General features: G+C 46.1%; 2 protein-coding genes across 13 annotated transcripts; one reads left to right on the top strand and one right to left on the bottom strand.

Moving 5' to 3' along the window:
* Positions 1-20: 20 nt before the first annotated feature.
* On the top strand, positions 21-15,526 carry CSRNP2 (cysteine and serine rich nuclear protein 2). Of its 8 annotated transcripts, none has more exons than XM_070271428.1 (7): positions 70-391; positions 1,260-1,413; positions 5,027-5,151; positions 5,379-5,615; positions 6,707-6,966; positions 10,202-10,498; positions 12,112-15,526. In XM_070271428.1, the coding sequence occupies exons 4-7, from the start codon at positions 5,465-5,467 to the stop codon at positions 13,033-13,035; spliced, it is 1,632 nt and encodes a 543-aa protein (XP_070127529.1). In that variant the 5' UTR covers positions 70-391; positions 1,260-1,413; positions 5,027-5,151; positions 5,379-5,464; the 3' UTR covers positions 13,036-15,526. The 8 variants fall into 8 exon arrangements, with proteins under 8 accessions (XP_001504343.3, XP_005611245.3, XP_070127526.1 ...); XM_070271427.1 differs by lacking the exon at positions 1,260-1,413 and adding an exon at positions 1,019-1,193 and having other exon boundaries at positions 133-500; XM_070271425.1 differs by lacking the exons at positions 1,260-1,413; positions 5,027-5,151 and adding an exon at positions 1,019-1,193 and having other exon boundaries at positions 58-391.
* A 494-nt stretch (positions 15,527-16,020) lies between these two features.
* Positions 16,021-24,585, bottom strand: LETMD1 (LETM1 domain containing 1). Of its 5 annotated transcripts, none has more exons than XM_001504284.6 (9): positions 24,075-24,575; positions 23,350-23,501; positions 21,382-21,497; positions 20,690-20,772; positions 19,148-19,334; positions 18,923-19,024; positions 18,666-18,818; positions 18,172-18,268; positions 16,021-17,236 (listed from the first exon to the last, which is right to left on the bottom strand). In XM_001504284.6, the coding sequence occupies exons 1-9, from the start codon at positions 24,194-24,196 to the stop codon at positions 17,166-17,168; spliced, it is 1,083 nt and encodes a 360-aa protein (XP_001504334.1). In that variant the 5' UTR covers positions 24,197-24,575; the 3' UTR covers positions 16,021-17,165. The 5 variants fall into 5 exon arrangements, with proteins under 5 accessions (XP_001504334.1, XP_023499336.1, XP_070127534.1 ...); XM_023643568.2 differs by having other exon boundaries at positions 24,182-24,575; XM_070271433.1 differs by lacking the exon at positions 21,382-21,497 and having other exon boundaries at positions 24,075-24,585.
* Positions 24,586-26,325: the final 1,740 nt, after the last annotated feature.

Genomic DNA, 26,325 nt, shown 5'->3' with positions numbered 1-26,325 from the left:
GGTCTCAGCCTCCAACTCCCGGCATGCCGCTGGGCGTGGGGCCCGCACGCAGACTCCATTTCCCAGCCTGCCTCCGGGCTCGGTCAGGACGTGCCGGCGCCTATAAGAGCCAGAGCGCTGCGGCCGGATCCTATTGTTAGCCGGAGCCGGGGCGGTTCTGGGTGGCTGCTGCCGGGGGCGCCCAAGTTGCCGGAGCCGCCCGCCCTCCGCCTCCTGCCGGCCGACCTGCCCACCCGCCCTCCCTCCCCGCCCTGCCGCCCTGGGAACTCCCCGACCGTCGCCGCGGGCCCGGGACTCGCTCTCTCCTCCCTCCTTCCCACCCGGGCTAGGGCGGCGGCGGCAGCGGGGGCGGCAGAGACCATCACGGGAGGAGGCAGCTGCGGCGGGGCCGGTAATGGGCCTGGGGGTGTGGGGCGGAGGGTGCCGCCTCGTCCTTTCTCGGGATCGGTCCTCAGGCGGCTCTGGAGGAGCGATCAACCCTGCGCCGCGCGGATGGAGGGGTCAGAAATGAGGGAGGCTCGCACGGGAGCGGTCGGGGGGGCGGGGAGCCAGGGCGCCGCTGGGAAGGGAGAGTCGGGAGAGGCGTGGGAGCGAGGGGCACGGAGGACGCGGGCTCTGACTGCGGGGGCAGCTCGAGGGAGACCGATGTGCGGCTTGGAAGCCGGCAGGATTGCAGATGAGGGCTGAGTTCGGAATGGAGTGGAGATGATGTAGGATGGAGGGAAGTGAAGGAAGGGGAGGAGGAATAGAGGAAAATGTGGGAGGAGTGGTTGGGAATTTGTGAGTAGCAGGCAGGAAGGGCTGGGAAGGCTGGATAGGGGCTGCAGACGATTGGAATGAGCGGGAATGTTAGCAGGAATCAGAGAGAGATGGGTTCAACGGGGGTGTCCATTAAGGGGAACTGGTGACTTGACATGTCCTTTCAGCTCAGGTTCCTGATGTCTCCCATTTTTCTGACGTTGTGTGGGAAAACGAAAGCATCACTTGCCCTGGTTGCTAGCTTGATTTTTTTCCACAGGCCCAAACACGCAGCTGACTGCCATCCATCCCTTTTAGTGCCATGGTCTTGATTCATCCTTTTAAAGGGTTGTTTAGAGGGGCAGTGTGACACACAAACCGTTCTTCAATATGAAATGTTAGAAGTTATTCCCGAGAAACACAGTGTCCCCTTGTCCTGCTGTTTTCAGTTCAAGGTAAATCCATAGTTGATTCAAATTTTCCTTTTCTTTACTGACTTTCCATCTTGCAAATCTCCAAAGCCAGGAGGATGTTGGTGTGTGCCAGAGTTATAAATGACTGGATATCCTTGAGAGTTCATGGTTCCTGCAGCATCATGTTCCAGTTCTCCCACAAACATCTTGTGTCCTCTGTATGACGGTAGTTTAGACACAGAAAGCCAAATTCTAACCTTGTGTGAGTGAATGGGTGAAAACCAGGGAGTGAGGGTTGGAGGGGGGCTTCCTTGAAATACTTAAACAGGATGTTTTCACTTGAGCACTTTATAAGTTCACGATCCTGGTAATCACAAGGACACATGGATCCATGAAATTCACAGTATTGGAGAATCAACCACATATTATAAAAGGAGCAATGACAGGTCATTTTATTCAGGTTTATCGTAACACTTAGCAGCAAGCCTTCCTTCCTCTAATGCAGCTACAGATGGTGGCCCTGACGACCTTACTAGAGATTTTGGTCCCTTGACCTTTAGCAGAAGGTTGGGTTCCAGTTGAGTGGAGAAGCTTCCTCCTGTGAGATCTACCTTGTCTTATTCTTTTAGACTCATTTAAGAGAGAGGATTTTATTACCTAAAATTTGCAAATGTAATGTGCATCCACAAAACTGGGGCTGGGGGATTGGGACATCCCTCTTTTGCTAGTCTCATGTATGCTGGTTTTTTGTGTTTTGGGGTTGTTAAGGGAATTCTCACAGGCCTGAAAAGGCTTAGATCTAGTACTAAAATACACATATGCTGTAGATCTATTTTATTTGGTGTTGGCCTAATATCTTCTATATACTGTGGATCTGAATTGTTTCCTATACCTTTGGGAAATGTTCAGCTAGAAACACTTGAGAAGAGACTGTAAGGCATGTAGCCAGAAAGTGTCAGCTGACTTTTCATTTTACTGGCATTTGAAAGCTTTTATAGAGGTTTGCATTATTTTCTCCAAAAGCATTTGTTGTTTGAGTTGGTCATTTTGACAGTTAACTGTTAGTTATGACCTGTATTGCCAGTCTCACCTCGATTATTGCTGGAAGGGTTTAAGTGCTGGGAATATAACTTATAAGTATTTCTCTTGAACACAGGCATTGATCCTCTACCACTGAATAGCTGAGTAAGATGGGAATGACTGGTTTCTAATTATGGTTTGAAAGGAGGTTGGTTTGACAGATTGGAAAGTGTGGAACTATTCTAGTTGTTGCTGTTGCAGAGAAAGATCTCTTGGGGCCGCTGTGAAAGTGGGTGGAAGGTTTCTTGGTGCCCAGTGAACATCTTTAACGAGTCAGGTTCACACCAGAGAGTTGGACAGGGAGAGCTGGCTTGAAATTTAAACTTAGATTCGTTGTCAGGACAGAATTGATGGTTTGGTTTTTTTGTGGGTTTTGTTTTCGTTTTTGTTTTTATAATAGATCATGGAGTTACTGTCAGAGAAAGTGATGTTAACAGATCCTGGGTAGGGTGAAGAGAGCTAAGAGAGTGTGCACATTATTTACACATATAGCCATAGATTATTCTCAGGCATTTTTTTTTTTTTTAAAGATTTTATTTTTTCCTTTTTCTCCCCAAAGCCCCCCAGTACATAGTTGTATATTCTTCGTTGTGGGTCCTTCTAGTTGTAGCATGTGGGATGCTGCCTCAGCGTGGTTTGACGAGCAGTGCCATGTCCGTGCCCAGGATTCGAACCAACGAAACACTGCGCCGCCTGCAGCGGAGCGCACAGACTTAACCACTCGGCCACGGGGCCAGCCCCTATTCTCAGGCATTTTAAAGTAAATCTTTTTCTCCTAGGTTTCACATCTTTTTTTCGTTCTTACCTACCTCCTGTCATTGCCCAGAAACCACTATTCCAGAAGTGCAAGTGGGGAAGACATAGAAAAAAAGGGTGAAGGAGCCTGGAACAAGCAGCCAGCAATCCTTGCTGCAGTAGAGTGCACAAAAAGTAACCCAAAGAGAAATGATAGCCCTGAGGGCAACTGGGTTAAGACAGTGGAGACTCTTGATAATAAAGATGGTTTTGGACCAGACCCAACCTCCTGCAGGTCTTAAAGAGAAATATTCAAAGGGAACCCACACTCTTAGAAGCAAAGGGACACCCGAAGAAAGAACAGAAGTGCACATTTGCTTCCCATCATGAAGCCCTGAGTGCTTCCAGGCTGAGGAGAGAGCCGCTTTCCTGGGAGCACCGCCACCTGGGCCTCAGTTAAAACTGAAGCTTGACTCACGCCCTTTCTGAGAAAGCAGATTTTCAGCTCAGTCTGAGTTTTCATCTGGTTGATAAGGTTTTTAAGTGGGGAGGAAAAATGAGATTTAGTGGTCAACATTCTTATTTTTTTAAATCCCATCCACATAAGTACTCACTTGCATAGGTTCCCCTCCCACCCCAGTAATAGAATGAATGAGAAAATTGTTAGTTAATAGGTGTCTTTAAACCCAGCTGAAATCTTAACCCATAAAAGGTCCTTGGCTCTCCTCATTTTTACCATGTCCTAGGAATGTGACCTCTGATGGTAAGCTCGGTAACCTGAAGAACACAATTGATACTTTGGGCTCATTTTTAAATTTAATTACAATTCTTATCAAGCACTTGATTATTTTTTTTCCCCCTTGGCCAAATTTATTTCAGGAATGTGCTTGTCTGAGACCTGTGATGGCTGAGGTTTCCTAAGTACATCTTGTGACTTGAATGCAGAATTTTGATGAGATCTGGTGAGATAGATTAGGAAGTATCTTTCTAAAGTACTTATTAGGTCTGGTTGACTGTGTAGAACCGAGCCAAGAGCAGGCCTAGTGCTTCCAGGAGACACAGTCCAGAAAGAAAGCTCTGGAGCCGGCATCTCTTGACACCACAGTATATTCTGGTAGCTGCTCTGCAGTAATGCAGCCCTGTCTTTCTGGGCAGTGTTGTTATTCCTGCTGCATAATTAGCAACTAGTGAGATCATAGTCTGGGGAGATTCTGGCATTACTGAGGCAAAGCAGGGAGGTTCGTATCATCACATGTGGCTCTGGCTCTCACAGCATTTCTGCCAAGCAGATTCATATCCTTGGGAATTTAGGTCCAAAGATGGAGAAGGGGAAAGATGTGTACCTGGAAAATGGACCATCCCAGCCTCCTTGGTTGTGTGGCAGCATGTTGAAAACACTGCCTACCATATTGATGTAACCAGAGTAAATTGTCACTTCGTTTGCTATTTGTTTTCCCCTTGTCGGTCTCTTTACGGAGGGCAAAGATTGTAAAGCTAAGTTTTCCTTGCACAGAGGCTAAGGATAGACCAGCCGAGCCCTGTGTTTTGGAGCAGTATGAGATGGGGAAAGATTCTGGGTTTTGAAGCCAGAGTAGGTTCTAATCTTCTGTCCCTTCTTCAGAACCTAATCTGACCTTTTTAGGAGCCTGCTGAGACACTTTACATTTGTGAAGATCTGGATAAAGCCTTTCCCTGGCTGTCGATGTACTTTGAAATTGAGAGCCTAGAACAGTATTTCCCAAAGTGTCATTTGCCCCCTAAGGTACTCTGGAAAACAAAGGGTTCCATAATCAGGTGTGTAAAACCTTGTATTCTGTGTTTTCTCCCATCCTTCACCATGCTCATTAGCATATTAAAAGCCTCTAAGAGGTCCTCCCATAAGCATTTTGTAAACTATTTTGACACAGCAGTCCTATTTCCATGCAAAAGCTATTAATATCCATGGAACTAGTTTATTTAATATATACACTTTGGGAAATGCCAAGCTATATTTTCACCAGGAAAAATAATTGGATCCAGTCTAGGTTTAGGCACAGCCTAATTCTGCCTTTGATCCCCAGTCCCTCCTACTGGCCTCATGGAGAGCTCTCCTGTGTGATCAGAAGAGCAGCTACCGTTATCCCGGGGCTAATGAAGGCTAGAGCCCAGCTGGCTTGGAACCAGAGGCCTTCACTCCACTGGGAAGGTGCTCCTGTTACTCATCTCATTATTCTAAGAGTGACTGAGCCTGGAGGGGCTGAGGGGAAATAAAAGTAGAATGTTGGCTAGAATAAGCAGAGAAATGACCTAGTCTCGAGAGACTGGACGTCAGTGCTGGCTCAGGCGCTTGCTTCAGTTGGAGAGCCTTGGGTAAAGACTTGGGAGGGGTCTTTCTGAGGACAGGAATGCTGATTCCTCTTTTCCCCTGGGCAGAATCCTAATGCACCTGGCTAATTGGTGGTGAGCAGGGGCTTTGGGGCCAACGTGGTGGGCTCCCCAAGAAAACCCCTTTGAAACCAATGGATGCATTCACGGGCTCGGGTCTCAAGAGGAAGTTTGATGATGTGGATGTGGGCTCATCAGTTTCCAACTCAGATGATGAGATCTCCAGCAGTGACAGTGCTGACAGCTGCGACAGCCTCAATCCTCCCACAACTGCCAGCTTCACACGTGAGTGAGCCGCTCCCTCCCCACCCACGCTCACTCACACTCATAGCCGGCCCCCCTAACCCCCCATCCCAACACCCCCCCCCCCCCCCCCCCCCCCCCGCCCCGCACAGAGCATCAGAGCCCATTGCAGCTCTCCTAACAGCGTCTTCTATTCAGCTTGGGGATTTGACCTTGATCGTAATCTTTCCCCCTCTTGGCTCACCCTTGCTCTGTGGAGGACCTCACTGCTCTAATAGCATAGAGTTAAGTCTGATATATTCTAGCTGACTTTTTACTTGTGCTATGGTTTGTGAGTTAGTGGACAACTGGGGCAACTCCAGATTTCTTAATTCTTATGGCTCAATTGGTTTCTTGGAAAGAACTTCTGATACTATAGATCAGGGGTTTCCTGTGGGCCAAATCTGACTCACTGCCTGTTTTTGTAAATAAAGTTTATTGGAACACAGCCACACCCATTGTCTGATTGCTTTCATGCTAAAATGGCAGAGTTGAGTAGCTGCAGCAGAGCCCTTATGGCCTGCAAAGCCTAAAATATTTACCGTCTGGCCCTTTACAGAAGAAGCTTGCTATCCCCTGCTATACAACGCTGTCTAACAGATTCTGTTATTCCGCTATGATAGAAATGTTCTGTGTCTGCACCATCCACTATGGTAGCCATTAGCTGTACGTGGCTATTGAGCACTTGAAACGTGATTAGTGTAACTGATGAGCTGAGTCTTAAATTTTATTTCATTTTAATTAACTTAAATTTAAATTGCCACATGTGGCTAGTAGCTGCTGTATTGGACAGTGAAGCTGTATAGATTGTTACATCCTGAAAAGATTACCTAGAGATCCTCTTCCCAGCTGATGTCTAAAAATAGATTTTCTGGTCATCTGTTTGGGTAGAGTCAGTCTGGAGGCAGTGGTGTGGACCAGCTGATGTTCAAGGTCCCTTCCAACTGTGCGTTTATGATTTGAAAATTAGAAAGGTCCCTAGGTACAGGGAGCACCTTTGCAGAAGAATTGAGAGCCGAGATGGATGAGCAAGAACTGGTTCTCCACACAGGCCACCTCGGGGTTAGTAAAACTGCTCTGTGCTCCCTTCTCAGCCACCTCCATCCTGAAGCGGCAGAAGCAGCTGCGGAGGAAGAATGTACGCTTTGACCAGGTGACCGTATACTACTTTGCCCGGCGCCAGGGTTTCACCAGTGTGCCCAGCCAGGGTGGCAGCTCTCTGGGCATGGCCCAGCGCCACAACTCTGTGCGCAGCTATACGCTCTGTGAGTTTGCTCAGGAGCAGGAGGTGAATCATCGGGAGATTCTTCGGGAGCACCTGAAGGAGGAGAAACTCCATGCCAAGAAGATGAAGGTGCCTGAGGGGTCGGGGTCTGGGGCTTCACATGTGCCAAGATGAAATGGGAACCATCTAGGTCTACTGATTTTTTTTTTTTTTTGATTGTTGCCCTTGGCATGTCGAGATTCCAAATCTTTCTGTGAAAAGTCTCAGAAATGGAATCAAATCTCAGTCTGAGACACCATTCTTTTGTCTCTGGTGGGGAGTCTACCAGAGATAGCAGAATGGCTTCCCTAGAATTCCCTACCTTTGCCCCCTAAAAAACCCAAAGTTTTTTGAAGTTTAAAATGTGTAGGGCTGGCCCTGTGGCAGAGTGATTAAACTCGTGCACTCTGCTTCAGCAGCCCTGGGTTCATGGGTTTGGATCCTGGGTGCGGACCTACACACCACTCATCAAGCCACACTGTGGTGGCATCCCACATACAAAATAGAGGAAGAATAGCACAGACGTTAGCTCAGGGCCAATCTTCCTCACCAAAAAAAAAAAGTTTAAAATGTGAATTCCTTAAGACAGTCAAGTCTGCCACCCCTTGAATCTGAGGAGGCACAGTGTTTGTTTTTTTGTCAAAAGACTGTCCATTGCCCTGATGCACAGAACAGGTTTTGGATTTTTTACATTTTCTGAAAGGATCCTGCTGTTTCTATAACCCCCATTGCCTCTAGGTGATAGTCTTTTGTGTGTAAACAACAGCATTCCCAAATAGTTGTTTTGATTGTATAACTGTGGCTGCCCTCCATCTGATGCCTCATCAGCTCTTCAAGTGTAGGAGGGGAGCAGGGCTGGAAGACCCATCTCAGATGGCTCTTTATAATAAGCTACCCATTTGCTCTGCTTAGCACTGCTTGGCACTCCATAGCCATAGTTTCCACCAGTCCGCAAAAATTTCCCCCCGAATTCCTAGTTCCAGATTTGGAAAAGGCTGCTGTAGGCCTGGCCAAGTTCCTTGTGGGCCCGGAGCTGACCCATATTAAAACAGGTGGCTGCGTGATTTCCAGGGTTGTGGGTGAAATCCTGATGAGACACAGCAGAATGCGGTAGGGTTGGAAAACTGGTGGCCGAGGATGCAGGCTAATTAGATCTCATTCCTTTCTCCCTTTGAGAGCTATGTCTACTTCCCTCAGCCGCCTCCTAAAGCCTTACACCTGTTTTTCTAACTAGAATGACATTCGGGCTTCCCTTCTGTCTGAGGAATTCCATCACTGATCCTATCACCTTCCTGCTGCTATAGCAACAGCTGGGCAAATAAACACTCATTCTCATCATTTGCAGTGAAGGCCTTCTTCTCTTTCCCTAGGAGAAACCTCTCTCCTAAATCTGGTAGAGGAGTGGCCTGTCAAAACAGGATACCATCCTGGTCCACGGCCTCCCATATAGGAGGTGTGGGGACAAAGCCAGGCAAACTCAAGGCTGAGATAGCGGATTCCTACTTCCTAGCAGTTTGGGTGAGCAGCCGCAATCGTGGCATCTAATAATCTTTCTAGGTCAAGAGAAACGCCTTCCTCTGCCCTTCCCAGGTCCAGTGTACTCTTAGAAATTTTTCTTGTCTTCCGCATTCTATAGGGGAGGCAGTTGGTCTCCAAAATCAAAATTTGGCATCTCCTGTATGTCATCTAATATTTGTTTTCCTTTTGGGCTGCCACCAAAAAAGGGAAAAAAGCTGCTGGTGCTCTGCAGCTTTAGTTACCTATAATTTTTCTAATACTTACATTACTTTTTAAATTTTTTTGGCTTTTATATATATGGAACTTATTATGAAGAGTATGAATTGGGAATCTAATAACTTTTTTCAAAAGAATATCCAGTTGTCCCAGTACCATTTAGTGATTAGGAGATTCTTTTTCTCACTTGAAATGCCAGCTCTATCCTAAGACATTAAATCCTCATGGCTCCATGGGTTTCTTTCTATTGCATCTCTAATCTCTCTCCTTTGAGAGGACAGCAGGAGGAATGATGATTAGGAGGCCAACCCTGATAAAAGAGACAGGAGCAATCCCAGAGTCTGTGGAAAGGCCCCTTGTAGTTGGCCTGCTGGGAACAGAAATAATAGACGAGAGAACCCCAGAAGCACCACTTTATTTGTCTCCTCATTTCTCTACCACCTTCCCCAGAACGAACAAACAAAAAAACAGGTGTGTAGCTTAGAACCCAGGCCGATTGCATCACCTCTCTCCCAGGAGTTGTTCCTTTACCAGCATTACTCGGGCTGGCTGATGAAATAAGCCAAACCCTCCACTAGCCTGGCTTTCATCCTGCTGGTAGCTTCCAGAGCCCTGGGGCTTATGAGGCCTCGTTTTCTTTACTTGGATTCTCTAGTGAGTTTTCCAAACTCATTCAGCCACAGATTGTCTTTAGCCTGTCCTCCCACTAAGAGTCCCTTCCTTGGCTCTTTATCCCTCTTGGCCCAGAGACCCCAGATTTCCGCCTGTAGATATTACACTCAGTATCATATAATGCACCTTACCTCACATATGACTTTGCTTTCAAGTCAAAAAAGGATTGGGAAGGAGAAAGAATACATTTCTACTGGCCGTGGGTTGGAAGCAAGGGCTTTCTTTGATAGCCATTAATAATTTGCTCCTATTTGTTCTCCCAAGAAAACGAAGCCCAGGTAATCATTCACACCGTAGGGATTCCAGCTCATTGACAAAGACCTGGGAGCCTTGTACTACACTTTCATGTACTCTTCTTCCCAGAAGGTGGTTTTGGGTCCTTTGGGTACAAATGGAATGGTGTTTTGCAAGGTTATCTATACAGCCAAGGAACGTCCAGCCATTGACTTACCCCTTCCTCCCTGTGTTTGAAGGCATGTCAGCTGAAGTTAAGGGACACAAGGCTGGGAGTGGAGGGTATATTTGTTGGAATGGATTATCCTCTAGGAGAGAAGATGAGACAGAGGTTTTGAGAAACTTTGATCTAGAAAGGTGATGTCCCTTGTGTTAGAGCTGCATAAATCTTGTCTTTCTACTCTAGATTCTCTTGACCTACACTATCCAGTGTGGTAGCCTCTAGCCATATGTGGCTCTTTATACTTAATTAAAATTAAATAAAATTAAAAATTCAGTTTCTCGGTTGCTCTAGCCACATTTACAGTGCTCAGTAGCCACACGTGCTAGTGGTTACTACATTAGCACGGACATTTCCCTTACTGCAGATGGTCCGGTGGGACAGTGCTGCTCTAGGTGCGCACTGTGAGGAGGCGCGTGCTGACAATGCTCTAGAAGCTAAGCTTTCTTTCCTGTCTCTTGGCAGCTGACCAAGAATGGGACAGTGGAGTCGGTGGAGGCCGATGGCCTGACACTGGACGATGTTTCAGATGAAGACATTGATGTGGAAAATGTGGAGGTGGATGATTACTTCTTCCTGCAGCCTCTGCCCACTAAGCGGCGCCGGGCCCTGCTGAGGGCGTCAGGGGTCCACCGCATCGATGCTGAGGAGAAGCAAGAACTTCGAGCCATCCGCCTCTCTCGGGAAGAGTGTGGTTGTGACTGTCGACTATATTGTGACCCAGAAGCGTGTGCCTGTAGCCAAGCTGGGATTAAATGCCAGGTCAGTCCAACTTGGCCTGAGATGGTGTATCTACACCAGAGTCAGGGGGATGTGGTCTGGGTGCCAGTGAACCTGGAGGCTGCCCATCCACGGGTGGATTGCCTGTGACTATAAACACTCCCCATTTCCACAGCCCTCCTCCACCAGCAAAGAAAACGAGCATGACAGGATTCTTAGGCTGTGGAGACACTGATGATCTTTTCTCTTTTACACCTCAGAAGTGATAAGCAGCAGCTGTCAGCAGATGGAGGAACAGGGGTTAGTAAGTTTAACATTTAGTAGCTGTTCCCTGAATAGTGACTGATTTCTTGAGGTAAAGGAAGCAGAGAAACGAGGTAGGCCTTTAGATTTTATCTTGCAAACACGTACTTCACAGTACCTCCACTCCAGTTTTGTAAAAATTAACATAGTTCTGGGATCCTCTAATTCAGGATCAGACTTGGACTGGCAGAGCCTAAATCCATAGTGTCCTAAAAGGTAGAAAGCATCATCCCCTAGCTGGCCTTCTGACAAGGGACAGTTTGGAAGACACAGCTCAACTAAAAACAGCAGTAGTCTCCCAAACAAACATTTATCTGGAACCTGTATATTGAGGATGTGGATGCTGAGTCCTTGTGGTTGAACTTCTCCTAACCAACTTTTTCTTTCTTATTTTTAGGTAGGTATCAAATAGCTGTAGCAGATCTGGCCAAATACTGCTTTTCAGACTGAAGTCCCATAATGAATCAGTCTGTTGCACACACACTTGAGACCAGTCCTAAGACCTGGACTATCCCTAAGACCTGGATTGGGGAGTTCTTTATGTTGATACCGTAGGAAGACATTGTGTATTTGTACATACTTACTAGCTTTCTTGTGTTTTTAATTTTTTATTTTTGGTATGTGGGTTTTTTTTTCCTTTTTGGGATCCAAAAGGGAGATAAAGAGGTAGAAAGCATCTTCTTTCCAGATATCCCTGGTCTGTAAGTTAATTATCTTGGTAACTGCTTCAGAACCAAACTGGTCAGTCATCAGTGGAAAATGAAGCAGGTAGCGAAAAGCTGGCCATTCTTTTATTTGAACCTTCATTATAGCACCTTAGCAAACTAAGATACTCTTGCTTAGTTTCCCTAGAATGTACTGCTTTGGACTGCCTAGATCTTCTGCTTCCACTCCCATGCCTGTCACTGCAGAAGGCAGTAGGCTTGGGCCCCAGCCTCTTGTTTTCTCAATAAACCAAGTAAGTTCCGGAAAAATCTCTGAGGCACATTAATTTCTTCTGCTCAGAACCGTCAGCATTCAGAGAGCCATCTCTGGACTTTTTAACTACAAGGGCCCTTTGACATATTTTTGTCTACTTTTTGTTTAGAAAAGGAAACCAAAGCCCTAGAGAGATAAATGACTTTCTTGAGGTCACACTACTAATTATCGGCTGTGTTGGAATCAAAACACAAGTGGTGTGATAACTACCTTCTAGTGCTCTGTGAGCTCACGCTGCAAGTTTTGAATCGGTTGTTTCTCTTCTTATAAGAATACCTCAAATCCCAGCTGCCTGTGTTTGCCAGCCAGTCTCTTCTCTCCATTGTTCAGTCTGTTGGTCTCATCTTGCCTCAACCTCCTTGTCCCCTCCTCAGGTGGATCGCATGTCCTTTCCATGTGGCTGTTCCCGTGATGGCTGTGGGAACATGGCTGGACGCATTGAATTTAATCCAATCCGAGTCCGGACTCATTACCTCCACACCATCATGAAGCTGGAGCTAGAGAGCAAGCGGCAGGTGAGCCGCCCGCCAGCACCAGACGAGGAGCCCTCTCCCGCTGCCAGTTGCAGCCTGACAGGAGCTCAGGGCTCTGAGACACAGGACTTCCAGGAGTTCATTGCTGAGAACGAGACAGCAGTGATGCACCTGCAGAGTGCAGAGGAACTGGAGCGGCTCAAGGCGGAGGAAGACTCCAGCGGCTCTAGCGCCAGCCTGGACTCTAGCATTGAGAGCCTGGGTGTGTGCATCCTGGAGGAGCCCCTGGCTGTTCCTGAAGAGCTGTGCCCAGGCCTGACGGCCCCCATTCTCATCCAGGCTCAGCTGCCCCCAGGCTCCTCCGTCCTATGTTTTGCCGAGAACTCGGACCATCCAACTGCCTCAGCAGTGAACAACCCATCCTACTTGAACAGTGGGCCTCTGGTCTATTATCAGGTGGAGCAGAGGCCAGTCCTGGGGGTGAAAGGAGAGCCTAGTACAGAAGAAGTCCCGCCCTCTTTCCCTAAGGAGAAGGACCTCAATGTCTTCTCTCTCCCCGTTACCTCACTGGTGGCTTGTAGCCCCACAGACCCAAGTGCCCTCTGTAAATCAGAGGTGGGGAAAACATCCACCCTAGAAGCACTAGTGCCCGAAGATTGTCACCCTGAGGAGCCTGAGAACGAAGACTTCCGCCCCTCTTGGTCCCCCTCAAACCTCCCCTTCCGCACGGACAATGCAGAGGGCTGTGTGGTGGAGAAGACCTCACCGCAGAGTGAGGACCAGCGCCCTGAGGACCCTTCCCTGGAACTCCCTTTGGTGGTGTGACCCGGGGATGGAGGTTCTGCCTCTTACCCAGTCTCTATTTATTCCCTTATTTTATCTAACACATTTCAAAACAAAACTGTAGAAGCAGCTGCTGCTCCCATGTTATTTTATTGGGGTCTTTGGGGAAAGGGTGGGAAAGGATTGTTTGTACAAGTATTTTTTAAAGGGTAAACAGAACCAAGGAGACCAGCTCCGGCGTCCTGGGGCACAGGAGGCTGCCCTGAGCTTTCTGGGCCATTGGAACAAAGAACTAGGATCTCACAGGAGAAGCTGGGTAATTCAAGCAGCTATTTATATAGGGACCAGAACACAGTAATTTGAACAGCATGGCAAAGGCCCTTCTCTCCCTGCGCTCCAGGCGGGGAACAGGCTCATTTTTCTCCATGGTTGTTCTGATACCCTATTTTGGTGGATCATAGTAATACAGTTGGAAATGTCACCTGGTCGAACCTAGAGGAAGGGGTAGAAGGGTCTCTGCTTCATTACAAAACCTCGAGGATTTATCAAAATTTAACCTGCCTTCCCTGGCCCCCTATTTGGTAAATAAGTTAATATTTGACATGTTTTTGGTGTTCTCTGACCTGTTCCCCACACTGGGGATTCCTGGTCTGTAACTTGAATTGTTTCTTTCTCATCTTCTTAGGTACTAGAGTTAAACTTGCCTATTTGTCTTTTCCCCCTCCATCCTTTTTCCTTTGAAGAAAAAGAGCTAGATTGGCCGGGGGTGTGGTACCAAGAGCCTGAGTCTTGTGTGTGTGTCAGGCAGCGTCAGGCTGGGGCTCACACATCCACAGGAGGCATGTGTGGAGCATTAACTGTGTCCAAAGGAGGCAGCAGGAATGGGCTGCTGTCTGGAAAGAAGATGACTTTATCTGTGCCATGCTTGCTTTTTCACCCAGGTTTTTCTTCCCCCCCTTTGGGAGATTTGAGCTTTAAAGGAAAGTAGGATGTGGCAATTCAATGTCACCAACTAGTTTTTGTTCTTTTTTTCTGTATCTACCCTCGTGGTCCTTTGTGGATGTACAGGGTTAGAGAGTCCTTATACTATTCCAGTTCACCCCCAAGAACTGCAGGTGTTTATTGGACCCTCCATCTTGATATATAAAAATCGGAAGCCAAACCAATTCTGAAATGCTGCTACAACTCCCAGGTTCCAAAGAATTCAAGTTCTGCTTATAACCTTTGAGGTCTACAGAGTGGGATAGCCACTCCATCAGGGGGGATTTCTGTTCCTCTTATGTCCAGCTTATGTTCCAGGATGTGCTCCATTGAACACTGAATTCTTTTTATTAGCAAAGTTATTTGCCTCTGTTTTCAATTGGAGGCAGTATCAGGAGAAAAACACTCTTCTTTAGCATCCTTTGTACCATGCTTCACTTCTGGTATGGTTTACTAACTGGGAAAGAACAAAGAGAAAAACTTCTTTTTTGGAGGGGGAGATAACTGTTCCTACTTATCTTGCTCATAAAGCCTTTTCTGGTGGGATATTAAGGCCCTGGTATCTTAAAACAACCTTTTTGTATGTCGCAGCAGCATTTCACCTATAAAATCCCTAAACTGAGCCTGAAAGGCCTTGTACTTAACACAGGTACATCTTTTAACCCATTCTGCCTCTCCTGTTCGTTCCTGTTTTTGCTTGGTTTTACTTTTGTGGGGGAGTTCTTAATTAAGTACATAGGTCCTTATCGCTCCCCATCCTCTAGCCTCAAAAAACAGAGTTGAGAGTCTTAAGTACCTGAGATCTAGATGCTATCCCAGACTGAGCTACACCCTCCCACCTTAGATGGGTCCCCTCAAATACAAGACTGAGGCTTTACTGGGGATTTGACTCTGGAGAAGAGTCTTTCTGAAAGTTTGTTTTGGAAGGGGCAGTGAGCTCTATACATTCCCTCCTTAGGAAGGCTCCAGCCTAATCTAGGAAGTGGGTTCCAGCTGCTCAATAAGAGACACATTAGCCTCTGGGATCAAACCAAGAATTTGAATCTAATTATCAAACTCATTGCCACCCCCAAGATATTTGATTTTTCTGAAAAACTAGTTTCCTAATCTAAGTCCATCCCTTCTACGATTCTGACTCACACTGATCCCAAGCTTTTAAATGCTAAATATTAACATTTAGCATTAACTGTCTTGTCAAGCAAAAGGCCTTCTTTACCACCTAGTCCATCTCGTTTCTGGTGCTACCTGAGTTGGACAGAACTACAGCTCACAGTTGCTAGAAAAGCGAGGCCTCTGACCACAGAAGCAGAGAGCTTCAATCCCACTCAGTCTAGGCCTAGATGAAAGAAATGACTCATTGCAACTCTTACTATTTTCCAATTTCCTTTCTCACATACTGTACACAGGTAGTATTTTCAATGTGAATCCAAAGCTTGTCTGGTTCTCTGAAAATAATTTTTTTTTTTTTTTGCCTTTTAGGTCTTTTACATTGTGATAATGCTGTATTTAAAGAGAATATTTAAATGTAATATTAAAGAAATATTCAAAAGAATGGTGTGTTATTCTTTATCTTGGCAGGCCACAGTTCAGTTACTTGTTAGAGAAAGGATGCTTCTCCAGCATTATATATAAAACTAATTAGGCCAGTTAGAGATTAATGTTAACAACAGCAATGTTTTATGGTGGGAAAATAGAACATTCTCTTTGGAGCCTCAAGAGCTTGATGTGTACTATTTGCCCTTGTGCACCTCTTCGGCTGAGGCAGGCCTTGACCCTGCCCTGTTGGAACTTTCCCTTTCTGTAGTCCCTACTCTTGGGGCCCATTTTCTAATTCCATTACTTTATATATGTGTGAAATTCTCTATTCCTAGCTACCATCTTAAAATCCAGCAAGAGGATCAACTTCAAATCAGTTCCTTCATAACTTCCATCCCATCAGAAGGTGCTATTCTAACCAATTAATCTCCCCATTAGTTAGGTTATGTCAATCTTATAACAGGAGACTTAGCAAAATGATTAGAGTATGCATAAGTAATTTCCAGCAACTGGTTTCAGGCAGTCTTTACTTGGGTTCAAAAACAGTGCTTCATGCATTTACAATAAGTTACTACAGGTCACTGATGTACACAGACAAAAGCTAAACCCAACTTACTATCTTGACGCAGACCTCTCCTGGTCTCCTGGGCTGGGCAGTAATTAGTACCTTACAGGTTTGATCCATGGCCCAAAGAAGGCAGCCACTGTCAGTTACAGCTGGATTGCTGCAACACAGTGGAGGTAGCAAAGAGTTTAAGATCCACTGGGGCTGTAGCACAGCCCAGAAATTAAGACAAGGAGAGCGAAGCCTGTAAACGCTGGGGAAGGGGTCAAGAAGCACTTGTATTTCCTTTTATCTTTTCCATGAGAATGTTCCCATAAGTTATTCACTAAAAAAAAAAGTTAAGGGGCTGGCCCCATGGCATAGTGATTAAGTTCAGCAAGCTCCGCTTCAGCAGCCCAGGTTTGTGGGTTCGGATCCCGGGTGTAGACTACACCACTTGTCAGCCATGCTGTGGCAGTGACCCACATACAAAATAGAGGAAGACTGGCACAGATGTTAGCTCAGAGTGAATCCTCTCAGCAAAAAAAAAAAAATTTAAAGTTAAGGTGTTCAAAGGATTTGAAAAGGAAAGAGAGTGGTTAGCTCAGTGAGGAAGACAAAAAAAAAACCCCCTATTTTTGGTCATATCAGAAAGGATTGAGGGGAGCATCAAAACACTCACATGGATGCAAAAGCTCCAGTTTAACTAGTGCTGTTCTCCTTACAAGCCAGAAACTGTCTTTAACAAAAACACAGCTGGGTAGAATATGGCCATGGATAAGTCCTAGGCCAAATGAGGATTCCCACCTGGGGCAAAAGCTCACTTACAGGCATCTGAACTTAAAACATCACAGTAAGTGCTCGGTACAGAGGCTGCTGCCAGCTCCAGATAATTCTGAGGAAGCTGGGGTGACACTTCACATGGGCCGCCCCTGGGAACAGGGTTTGTTTCAGTTCTGGCTCCCACGTGGGTACCAGTGTGAAGCCTGAGGCACCTGCTTCTCTGCCTCCCACACACCTAACAGTGCACACACTCTGCTGACAAGTGCTGTTTGGTCCCACGCTGCTGTACTACGTGACTGCAGGACAATGCCATCCGCTCCATGTCCACTCAGCGCCTTGTCCCAATGTAGTTGGTGGAAAGCAGGACCACGTTGTGTAGCAAAAGGGACAGCTCAGCTTCTGAAAACACCATCAATGTTAATGGTTTGGCCAGGGAACAGTTTCCCTTCTAAGCACCTTGGTGTACAGGCCTTGAGACTACAGGCGGGAAGCCAAGTGCAGAGAGGTGTGACATTAACAGACTATTGTTCTCAAAGTTCCCCTGCTTCATTCCAGTCCCCATGAGTATGCTTTCCTTTCCTTCCACCCTATATTCATATCTACTCATCCTCATTTCTTGATTTCTTCATGTAATGGCAGTAGAAAATTCAGAGATGGTAATGGTACTAAACACCACTGTCACCCTTGGGATTCTTCTGGTAGAAACTAGTGCTCTGGGGACATTTCTCAGCTCCAAGGAGAGTAGGCCTACCCTGCTATTCACAGGCTTAGAAAGCATCACGGCCCAGCCAAAGGTTCCAAACAGGAGCCTCACAGGCCAAACCCACCCTCAGAAACTCTCTGTTTAGCCAATTGAGTGATTTTGTTTTGAATTGGAAGGCCTTTAGTCTAGTGCTGCTCTCCTGGAACAATTCTGCTTTCCCCCTCCACAGGACATTTGGAAATGTCTGGAGACATTTTTGGTCGTCAGAACTGAGGAAAGGGGGTGTGACTGCATGTAGTGGATAGAGGCCAGGGATATCACTAAACATCCTATGAGACACAGGATAGCCCCCACAACTAGCATCACTAGTGCTGAGATTGAGAAACTCTGCTTCAGACTAGCATGTTCTCACTCTCATGCTCCCACAAGCCCCACTACTCCCTCTTGTCTTGCTGAGTCTGCTTTACTACCTGCCTAGTTCCGGTAGGCTAGTGAGGTTGTGCCCTTTCAATTAGACATTTATGCTAGATAAGGGTCTTACAGTGCTTAATAATTGACTCCAAAATAATCTTAGAATAAAACAGAAAAATGACTTGGATTTTAGTGGCATAAGCATAGGGATTTGTCTTACCTTTCAGGCTGCAGGAAATCTGCAGCCATTCTCCCAGCCAAGTTCGACACCTGTCTTCAGCAACATGGGTAGAATTCAGGCCACGAAGATAACAAGCCTGTATCACTCAGAAGAGAAACGGTCCTTAATTATCACAGAGCGAGTATGCCAAGGAAGTGTAAATCAACAAATATTCCAAAATCTCCTTCAAATAAATTACAACCTCATCCCCACAAGAACCCTTTCAACATGGCAATCTGAACTATGATAGACAAGATTAGCAAAAAGGCCTATATAATCTAAAACAATGGTTTTTGAAGGGCCAGAAGAAACATAAACCAAAATTACTATGGGCAATTTCTTCCCATGAGTTAAGTTCACTGAGAAGAAAAGACATAGAAATGAGATGAGAGAATAAAAAACTTTGGCTTCGCTGTAACAAGCAAGACAAGGAGCTCTCTCTAAGCTCAGAAGCCCACCAAGGATGGAGGGTGACACTGCAATCAAGCTCTTACCGATTTCACTTCCTGAGCAGTCAGCTGGCCAATCCCCAGCTTTGCCAGAGCCTTGTCCAGGTGGTGAATCACAGTGGTATGAGTCTTTAAACGGTGTCTCAACAAGAGAGGAGGCAGATACGGTGTGAGAAGCATGGCTCGACTCAAGGCTTTCTGTGACACAACAACACAGGAGGAGAAAGCCATCAAAGAATTACCATAAGCAAACAGCGAAGCAAGGAGAGGCTGCGGAAAAGAGAAAGCCTCAAAGTGCTCACCATTTGCAAAGCATGGAGTTGGTTCATGCCCAGAGGATAGTTAGAGAAACAGTTTCTCAGAGCCAGGATATCATGTACTGCTGGGTGGGTGCCATGCTGTATCTTGGGAGAGGTAAGAGATTGGTAGATGTTAGGAAGGTCCTGACTAGCCCTCTTAGCTAGTTTTAGTGCAAACTGGATCTAACAAGATTCCTAGTTTGCAGGAAGGGTTAATTGGAGGAATACCTTGGTGCACAGCTCTGCCATATGCCACCGGAGTCCTGCATCAGAAATGAGGGGGATAACCCTTTCTAAACAACAAAGAATTTCTGGGTGGGACTGCTTCCGGAGAGCATGATAGATATCTAAGAAATCAATTTGTTGCTTTGGGGTCCAGAAATGTCGGATCAGAAGTTGCCTAGGAAACAGGTACCTAGAAGGAAAGGGAATTACAAAGTCACTTGCTGAAAGTGGCATCTTTCAAAGTGAGCTAAGAAGAAAGCATTTGGCAGACGCGAATACTAACTAGGAAGAAGAGATGGGGGCCCTACTTCCTTACCTCACTGTTCTTTTTTTGTGAATGAGTCGCAGACCAAGGTTTAAAAATACACTGAAGCACAATTTCAAGAAACATTACTGAGGTCCTGTGAAAAGCAGAAGCAGTGGAACAGCCTTGCACGCAGCATTCTGATACAATGACTCCTGAACTCATGGATGTGAACAGCATATTTGGGACAGAGCTGGAGAACTGCAGACGGAGCTGGACACTGTGTGTGATGCTGAGAACCTCAAACTGTAGCACAGGCTTCATGTGTGTGCAAAATAGAAGAGGCAAATTTGCCTTTTAATTCATTTCTCTACATGTGTGGTGGTGTAAAACCATGGCCACAAATTCTCTGGCACTCTTCCTATTGAGAAGTGAGGTCTATGTTCCCCTGCTTTTTAAATCTGGGTGACTGATTCAACCAACAGAATAGAGCAGAATGAGTCTTGTGACCTCCAAGGCTAGGTTATAAAATGCTGTGCAGATTCCTATTTGTTGGAACGCTCCCTCTTGGAGCCCTGAGCTGCCATGTAAGAAGTCCCACTACCCTGAGGCCACCACATTAAAGAGGTCACGTGTAGGCACTCTGGTTGACAGTTCAGTCTTCCAGCCATCCCTGCTAAGGCACCAGACATAAGAGTGCCTTAGACCATCCAGACTAGTCCATTTACCTGCTAAATAGCACTTTCAACACAACACGGAAGAGAAAAACCAATCACTCACCTACGCCCTCCCCAAATTCCTGACCCAGAAAATCAGGAAAATGGTGGTTGTTTTAAGCTGTTAAGCTTTGAGGTTGACTGCTACACGGCAATAGGTAACTAGAACAATAGGCAAGGTCACAGCTTACAAGTGTCACGTTTAGATATAAAGTAAAGCAATAAAGATTTTTGTTATCAGAATATGAAATGCATTTCTCTCCTGAAGCAAAAATTTGTCCCAAATTGGTAGGCCTCACAGGGAGTGGGTTGCTGCCTCTCAGGATGATGGAAAAGGTCACTATCTTATTGCACATCACACAGGGGCACCTAAGAGACAGGCAGAGTCTAGGCCACCTGCACCTACAGCTGTCCCAGTAACTCAGGGGTTACTGAGCGGCTTTCATGAACCTTGGGCTAACTGGAGCAGAAAGTTTGATAACCTCTGCCTCACTTCTAAAATACAAGGTTCTTCTTAAAATAATTTGTAATTTTTAAAAATCTACATGTCTTCAATATGCTGGGGACACAGAAGTCTGTACTCACATTAGCAAGAAGACCAGGTAGTTGGCAAAAGGTGGAATGGAAATAATACCTAGGAAAAGACACTTGGTGACATCTCGACGGAACTAAGCAGAAATAAACACAGATGCAGTTTTAATACAAGTAAGTTCTTAATACAATGGACAATCCCTCCCCGCCACTGTGCAGTAAACTTCCATCATGGCCCAGAAAAGGATCAAGGTTATTTCTATCTACCTCATTGGTAAGTTCTTTGAGGACAGAAGCCCTGATTTGCTCACTTTTGTATCCCAACTAAAGTCTAGTACAGGGCCTGACATCACACCAAATCCCTCAGTGAATTCCTCTGGATCTAGAGAATGGGTCCTAAATTCTTACTCTCAGCTTCAAAACTACCCATCAAGTCACCACCAAATACTACTTTCTTGCTGCCTTTTGGATCCTTGCAGATTTTTATATGTTCAGAAATGAACGGATTTTAGTATTTACAACTTTTATTCAGTAAGTGTGCCAGAAACTCCATGGAGCTCTGCTCTGGAGGGCTACACTCTGAATGAACCCATTCTGACAAATAATCTGACGTTCTTAGTTCAATACTTTGATCTCATGGCAAAGAGATCAGTGGAGAACAAGATAGGAAAGAAAAAAAACTTGCGATCTTGGTTAACTTTAGTTACTTCACCATGAACTTCTGGATATCTGCCCCCGGCCCATACCTGTCTCAAATGCTCCATCTCCCGGTATGAAAGTTGATGAAACTTTATATTGTGCTTCCACATATTTGTCTTTATTCTTCTAGCCTTTTTGGCATCAGCCCATAACATATGCAATCCTGCCTCATTAAAGTAGAGCACAGAGTATGATGTTATCCCAGGTTGAATCTTACCGCAGCCTCCTCCTCCAGGTTCACCCACAACACACACACTGGTCCCTCCCCAACACTACTCAAAATCACAGCTTTAAACTAGGTCACTTGAAACTCTTGTGAAGCCAACTTATTATCTTTTCTTTTCATCCTGTTCTCCCCCAGCACATCATCTCTCTTCCAGCCATGTTGGCCTTCTGTGATCTACTACGGAACGGTCTCCCTCTTCTGGTTCATTACTCACTCCCCTTCTAAAATAAAAATTCAAAGCTCCCTAACTTCACGAAGTCTTGCTCAATAAACCTTATATATTCTCCAACCAGGTATTAACTTATCTCCTTTCTATACAACACTTTTATAATTACTGTAATTCAACATATATCTACGATTGCCTTTTCTCTTTATAATAATTCTTACATTTATCTAGGACTTTAAAAATGCTTTCATATTTATGAACAAAATGATACAATGTCTAGGTTGGCTTCAAAATAATACAGGAGAGGGGCTGGCCCAGTGGTGTAGTAGTTAAGTTTGTGTGCTCTGCTTCAGCAGTCTGGGGTTCATGGGTTCGGATCCCAGGTGCAGACCTACACACTGCTCATCAAGCAATGCTGTGGCAGCATCCCACATAAAACAGAGGAAGATTGGCACAGATGTTAGCTCAGGAACAATCTTCCTCAGGCAAAAAGAGGAAGATTGGTGTGGATGTTAGCTCAGGGCCAATCTTCCTCACCAAAAAGAATAATAATGATAATGATAATAATAATAATACAGAAGGCGAGTGTAAAAATTCAATAAGATTGGCAGCCATGAGTTGATAACTGTTGAAGTGAGGTTAAGTAATGGAAATCCATTATATTATTCTCTCTACTTTTGTGTATGTTTAAAATTTTCCATAATAAAAGCCTTAAAAACCAACCAACCAAAATGCTTCCAAATCCTTTTCTCACTTGATCTGGTTATAAACCTGGAAGCAGACAAAGCAGCCATTCTTATCTCCACTTTACAGATTTTGCAAGTCCATAAAGCTAGTAGTAATTATGATAATATTCAGAGCTGACGATGTGGTAGTTTATTGTAACTGGTGTTACGGTAAAGTATACAGTAAAATAATAGCTATAGCTACACCTACTCTTAACCAGGCCCTAAGTACTTTACATGTATTGATTTATTTAATCTTCACAACCATGTGGTCAATAGGTAGGTTCTACTATTATCCCTATTTTAGAGATGAGAGAACCAAGGGACAGAGAGGCTACGTAACTAGTCCAATCACACAGCCGGTGACAAGCTGGGGTTTGAACCTAGGCAGTCTGGCTCCAGAGTGGACATTTGACACTACATCATCTCCTAGTAACTTGCAGAACTCTTGTTTGAACCAAAACATTCACAAACCAAGTATATGTAGTGCTATTTCCACAACATGCTACTTAGCATAGATTTATGACAAGCATTAAATCACATTTTCTTATGGGCCAAGTCAACTGATAAATCACAGGGCAGATCTGTGCAGCCATAGATCCCTGCCCTGGTGCATGACAAAGAATTTCTACTATAGTCGGATGAGTGCTTACGAAAAGTGTAAAAATACCTATATTCCCTCTGGGTGTTGTCAGAAGTCGTTTCTCCTAATATCTTTCTAGAAACATCCTCAAGAAGTGCTAACTTATAAGACTTAGTTTAATGCTCAAGTATTTATGAAACAGAATAATTCCAGCTCACACCCCCATAGAATAATCTGTAAAAGATCCTACTTCTTCTAACTCTGACATTGCCCAACAGCTGATTCAAGGGATTTCTATTTTAGTTTTGTTTTTACCTTTCATGAAGATTGTGTACAGGACATAGAAGCGGGGGAAATGACGACCCAAGAAACGATGGTATTTCCCATTAATCACTTTTGTCTTGGTTACCACATAAGAGATCAAGTTCTTCACATCTGTCTTTGGAGAAAGGTGAAGCTTTGAAGACCTAAAAGGAAGATCAAAGAGACTATCTGGGAATCAGTCCTGGAAGCCCCTTCACACCTGGGGTCGGTCCCTAATGTAGAACACTCAGCCTCGGAGATGCACGCTAAGACTTGAAACTTCTGAAATCCAAGGAAGATCTTGGGATCAAGGAGAGAGAAGCAATCAGACTGAGAAAAACAGATCAGGCCGACGAGAGGCCAGGCAGGAAGGGACGTCGAGGAGTGATAACAGTCTGCAGAGAGCGCAAGGCCTGAGGGACAACTGGAGAGGCAGGCTAAGGCCAGAGAGAGGCGGCGTCCAGGTATGTAGCGATAAAACCTGAGCTGAAAAAGGGAGGCTGACAGATGAGCTCAGGACACGCGGGGGATTCAGACCATATGGGGCACTGAGAATTGAAAGGGTCAGGAAGCCAGGTCACTAGCGGGGATTGGAGCGCGAATTCTGAGCAGAAGAATAAAAATCCGGGGGCCAGGGTGTGGACCCCTGAGAATTAAGAGACAGCATGCAAAAATAAGGCTGAGACACTGGAAGGGCCTGAACGCCAAAAATGCTTTTCTCTCTCCGGGTCCCTCACCCAGGGGCCCCCCAGGCCAGGCCAGAGCGAACGAGTTGCAGCTTCCGGGTGACATAAAGTCCAGGGGTGACCGCCGAACCCCACAGAGCGGCCCGAGCCCAGCACACTCTGGAGAGCGCCATCTTCACAGCGAGGGCGGGGGAGAGGAGAAGAGGTCATCTTCGGGTCAGCGTTCGCCTTCAGACGCATTCGTCCGACAACGCATGCGCCGTTTCCTGAGCGCTGATTGGTAACCGCAGACCGCTGGCCTCGCGCTACCCCGGCGGGGAGCCGACGCTTACACCGAGTGCGAAAGGACCAGGATTGGGTGCGGGCGGTACTTCGTGGTTTAAAGGCGCCGGAAACGGGCTGTCCCCGAGGGAGCGAGGGTATGGGTGCGCGGTTCTGTGTTTGGGCCTGAGGACGTCTCCTCTTTGAGGGTCTAAGGACCACACCCTCGATTCCCCAGGGCCTCAGAGCTTCCCAGCGCCGCCCTTGCCCCTCTCCGTACCCTGGGCTTCCGGGCCGGGGCGTGGTGGCTGGCAGATGTCGGTTTGGCAGTGCCCGGGGCCACGGCGCCTCCTGCGGGCTGGGAGGACCCGCGGCGCCCCCTGGTGCTGGCGGCGGGGCCGGGCCCTGTCCTTTGCCAGCCGCGGTGAAGGCGGCGAAGATCGGAGGCCTGGGAGCGGCCCCTGTGCGGACTAAGTCCGCTTTCTCCTGTTGTCGGCGTTTCCCAAACGAGGTTTGTGGGACAGTGTCTTCCGTTAAACGCCTGCTGAAAGACCACGCTCCGGTCTCAACTTAAATGTCACTTTTCTGTGACGCCTTCTCTGACCAAAAGGACACACATTTTCTCCCATCGCCCTGTGTGTTTTCCGTATAGCGCGTACCGCTTCCATCGTTTATACATGCGTCTCCTTGTTGGGCCGGATTCCTGAACCAGACCGAAGGCAAGCAGCTTCTTGCCCTGTTCGCTGCTGTACCCTGCGCCCAACACTAGGTGCCATGCCTGGCTCATAGTAGGTGCTCAATGAACATTTTTAATGAATTAATACCTGAAACCGGGAGGGATTCCCAGAAGTAGCACTTGAGCTGCCTCCAAGAGTTAACAGTCCTGTAGAGTACATCAGTTACCCTCCATGGAGGGCAGTAGAAAGAGCATCCCGTTTGGAACCAGGGGATTTGGTTCCAACATCGGCACTGCTGTTTCCTTAAGTGTGTATGTGACCCTGGACTTGTCACTTTAGCTCTGAGTTTATTCCCTCTGTAATAGTGCTTATTTTGTAAGAGTTTGTGAAGATCCAAGGAGAAAATGGGTGTGAAAGCTCCACATCTGTATAACGCTTTATATTAGCCTAGGCTGTACCTATAGGTTGTACGCTCACACAGTCAGAGGAAAAGTTCTGTAACTGGGTGGATCTCTGAGCGTTAGGTAAATGGGGTGGGTGCAATCAAAGTTGACTAAAACATGATCTCCATCTTTAGGCAATTTCTAAGTCCTCTCAACTACTATGCATTTCTCAAGAACGTTCAGCTGTAAAATTCTAGAACAGTCCTGGAAAGAAGGCTCTCTATGCTAGGAAACATTGGCCTTTCAGTTCTATTATAGGCCAAGCAACTTTATGCCCCTGGGCTTTTTTTTTTTCCAAAGATTGGCACCTAGGCTAACAACTGTTGCCAATCTTCCTTTTTTTTTTTTAAGGATTGGCACCTGGGCTAACAACTGTTGCCAATATTTTTTTTTTCTGCTTTATTTCCCAAACCCCCCTGGTACATAGTTGTATGTCTTAGTTGCAGGTCCTTCTAGTTGTGGGATGTGGGACGCCGCCTCAACGTGGCCTGATGAGCGGTGCCATGTCCGCGCCCAGGATCCGAACCTTGGGACACCGCAGCAGAGTGCGCGAACTTAACCACTCAGCCAGGGAGCCGGCCCCAATGCCCCTGCGCTTTTGCACCTGTTGCTCTTTGCTTGGAATTTCTTCCCTCCTTCCTCCTAGCTTGTCTTTCAGGTTCCAGCTGAAATGATGATAATGTCTAACATTTATCCAGCAGGTACTGTGTGCCGTCATTGTTCTTAGTGCTTTACCAGTAGTGAATCATTTAATCCTCACTACAAATTCATGAGGTAGATGCTGTTGTTTGCTCCAGTTTATGAGGAAAGTGAGGTTAAGTAACCTACTCAAGATATGAGTCAGGATTTGAATCCAGACGTATTGGCACGTGAATTACTGCTGCTGTGTATATAAACAGCACTGTTATAGGAGACTCTTTC

The sequence above is a fragment of the Equus caballus genome, chromosome 6 (genome assembly GCF_041296265.1).
Source record: "Equus caballus isolate H_3958 breed thoroughbred chromosome 6, TB-T2T, whole genome shotgun sequence".
In the NCBI taxonomy this organism is placed as follows: domain Eukaryota; kingdom Metazoa; phylum Chordata; class Mammalia; order Perissodactyla; family Equidae; genus Equus; species Equus caballus.
The sequence above is the reverse complement of the archived record's forward strand: the minus strand, read 5'-3'. Positions and strand labels throughout refer to the sequence as shown.

What these genes read in the sequence shown, in the direction of transcription:
- LETMD1 (XM_001504284.6), bottom strand. Translation starts at nt 24,196, where the DNA reads ATGGCGCTCTCCAGAGTGTGCTGGGCTCGGGCCGCTCTGTGGGGTTCG. An exon ending in AGATGGAGCATTTGAGACAG is followed by an intron (nt 20,773 to 21,381) that starts GTATGGGCCGGG and finishes ATTTCTGCTTAG; the next exon opens with TTCCGTCGAGATGTCACCAA. An exon ending in CTGCTCAGGAAGTGAAATCG is followed by an intron (nt 18,269 to 18,665) that starts GTAAGAGCTTGA and finishes TGAGTGATACAG; the next exon opens with GCTTGTTATCTTCGTGGCCT.
- CSRNP2 (XM_001504293.7), top strand. Translation starts at nt 5,465, where the DNA reads ATGGATGCATTCACGGGCTCGGGTCTCAAGAGGAAGTTTGATGATGTG. An exon ending in TCCATGCCAAGAAGATGAAG is followed by an intron (nt 6,967 to 10,201) that starts GTGCCTGAGGGG and finishes GTCTCTTGGCAG; the next exon opens with CTGACCAAGAATGGGACAGT. An exon ending in AAGCTGGGATTAAATGCCAG is followed by an intron (nt 10,499 to 12,111) that starts GTCAGTCCAACT and finishes TCCCCTCCTCAG; the next exon opens with GTGGATCGCATGTCCTTTCC.